This window comes from Pediculus humanus, genomic scaffold (assembly GCF_000006295.1).
Source record: "Pediculus humanus corporis 1103172107878 genomic scaffold, whole genome shotgun sequence".
Classification (NCBI taxonomy): Eukaryota; Metazoa; Arthropoda; class Insecta; order Psocodea; family Pediculidae; genus Pediculus; species Pediculus humanus.
Genome location: NW_002987455.1, coordinates 1 through 2,324, shown reverse-complemented (window position 1 = coordinate 2,324; position 2,324 = coordinate 1). Strand labels below are relative to the sequence as shown.

The window sequence follows — 2,324 nt, the reverse complement described above, 5'->3', positions numbered from 1 at the left end:
GCTTTTTTATTAATGAATCAACAGCCTTTTCAGCCCATTTTTCTTCTTCGTCTCCTTGCTTCCATCCCAATAGTTTTTTCACAGCGGGACTGGTAAAAGAAAATAAGCTGTTGAGTGAAGAAATCGGACCGGAACTGCTCTCTCCTTTTTCACCTTCCATTTTCAAACTTAAAATGGGTAAAGAAAACTTAGGTTGACTTTTTAAAACTTGCAAAGATAAATTTGCAAATTTTACAAAATTATTGTAAAGCAAATCCAAATATTGTATAATGCATTGCCAATAACTTACGTTTTGCGTTTAAACGAATTTTGTTATTTATTTAGTTCAATTTTTCTTATATCAAACGCAGAGACCATTTACCATTAGCTAATTAACAGAACGCTTCTGTTTACTGGCGACTGCCAGGCTGGAACCCCATAACTTCCAATTTTAATCTCCGCTATTCTTTATTATGAATTATTGTTAAACATACGCAATGTTTTTCAAAAATTTTTTCTTCAACAATTGCAAAATTGCACATGTTATTTTATTGCACTTGAAAAATGTTTTAAAATACTTTTAACAAATCTACCAAAATAAAAATTTCAAACGTAACGTTTGAACCGCCCTAAAGCGTAGGAATACAAATACAAAATTACCTTAGCTCATGCGGCCTTCTTGATTATTATCAGTGTTATGAAAGTTTACAACTGGTAAATAAAGATTGAGGTTAGGTTTTCTTATATTTCTTATGTATTTAATGTTATTATGCGTTTTTTAAGTTTCTTACAGAAGGTAAAGTTTTATATTTTTTTGGTTGTTCTTTTTTGAAATACATTTTAATGGCCAATTAATTTTTTTAAAAGGCGGAGCGCTATGGTGCTATTAAAAGTAAAACAGCAATTATTCCGAAAGGCTATGAAGTAAAACATTTCAGTTTGTGGGAGCCGGATTACCTAGTAGTGGGTTTTTGAATGATTTTCAAAAAGTTATAAATGAGTAATTTTTTGAAAATATTGTTTTATTACAAATTTTATTAACTTTTCAGCTTGCTAAAACGAAAACACCGGAGTACGATGAAATTAATGTTCAAATCAAAGGATTTGATTTTGCTGTACTTGAAAAGTTTCAAAGTTTAATTCATAGAATTGCTAAGCAAATGTCAATTGATGTTACAGCTTCTTGGGCTTTTCCTTACCAACATCTCAAAGTACAGACATTTTATGAAAACTCTAGTCAAATAAAAACGGAATACAAGTTAAAATTATATGAAAGAAATGTACAAATCATAGATGCAAAAAGTCATATAATGCCTCTATTTTTAGAAACTCTAATTACTGCCTGCCCCCCTGGTGTCAAAATAAGTGTACATGAGCATACAAAAGAAATAGAAGATGCAAAATATGTACCTGATTATGACGCTATTGAATTACAAAAACAAGTAGATGAAATTGAAGCAAAGAAAAAGAAAAAATAGTAAATAATAAAAATTAAAAAAATCAAATAGACTACAAAAAATTTAGACATAATTTTAAAAAAATTATTACACCTTGTTTCTAACTACAAAATACCCATGTATATAAGTTAATTAGAAAAAAGTTGTATTACGGTATTATTTAATAAATCATTACTTGGTAATTATTAAAAAAATTGTAAAGTATCAGGAATCCTTGTTCAAAATATTACACTTAAAAATTTGAAATGAAAATAATAGAAAACTTTGAATAAGTATACAATATATATTTCATGTTAAAATTTTAAATCGAAACAATGCCTTCTGTGAGAAAATAATCAAGAAGGCCGCGTGAGCTAAGGTAATTTTGTATTTGTATTCCTACGCTTTAGGGCGGTTCAAACGTTACGTTTGAAATTTTTATTTTGGTAGATTTGTTAAAAGTATTTTAAAACATTTTTCAAGTGCAAGAAAATAACATGTACAATTTTGCAATTGTTGAAAAAAAAATTTTTGAAAAACATTGCGTATGTTTAACAATAATTCATATTAAAGAATAGCGGAGATAAAAATTGGAAGTTATGGGGTTCCAGCCTGGCAGTCGCCAGTAAACAGAAGCGTTCTGTTAATTAGCTAATGGTAAATGGTCTCTGCGTTATATATAAGAAAAATTGAACTAAATAAATAACAAAATTCGTTTAAACGCAAAACGTAAGTTATTGGCAATGCATTATACAATATTTGGATTTGCTTTACAATAATTTTGTAAAATTTGCAAATTTATCTTTGCAAGTTTTAAAAGTCAACCTAAGTTTTCTTTACCCATTTTAAGTTTGAAATGGAAGTGAGACGAGAGAGCAGTTCCGTCCGATTTCTTCACTCAACAGCTTA

At 28.6% G+C, this 2,324-nt stretch overlaps 1 protein-coding gene across 1 annotated transcript; it reads left to right on the top strand.

The window, feature by feature from the left end:
* Window positions 1-676: 676 nt before the first annotated feature.
* Window positions 677-1,457, top strand: Phum_PHUM392070 (mitochondrial 50S ribosomal protein 48, putative; the record flags this gene model as incomplete). The annotated part of the gene is made up of 4 exons (XM_002428537.1): window positions 677-693; window positions 763-775; window positions 847-942; window positions 1,029-1,457. 4 exons carry the CDS (start codon window positions 677-679, stop codon window positions 1,455-1,457), a joined length of 555 nt encoding a protein of 184 aa, XP_002428582.1.
* Window positions 1,458-2,324: the final 867 nt, after the last annotated feature.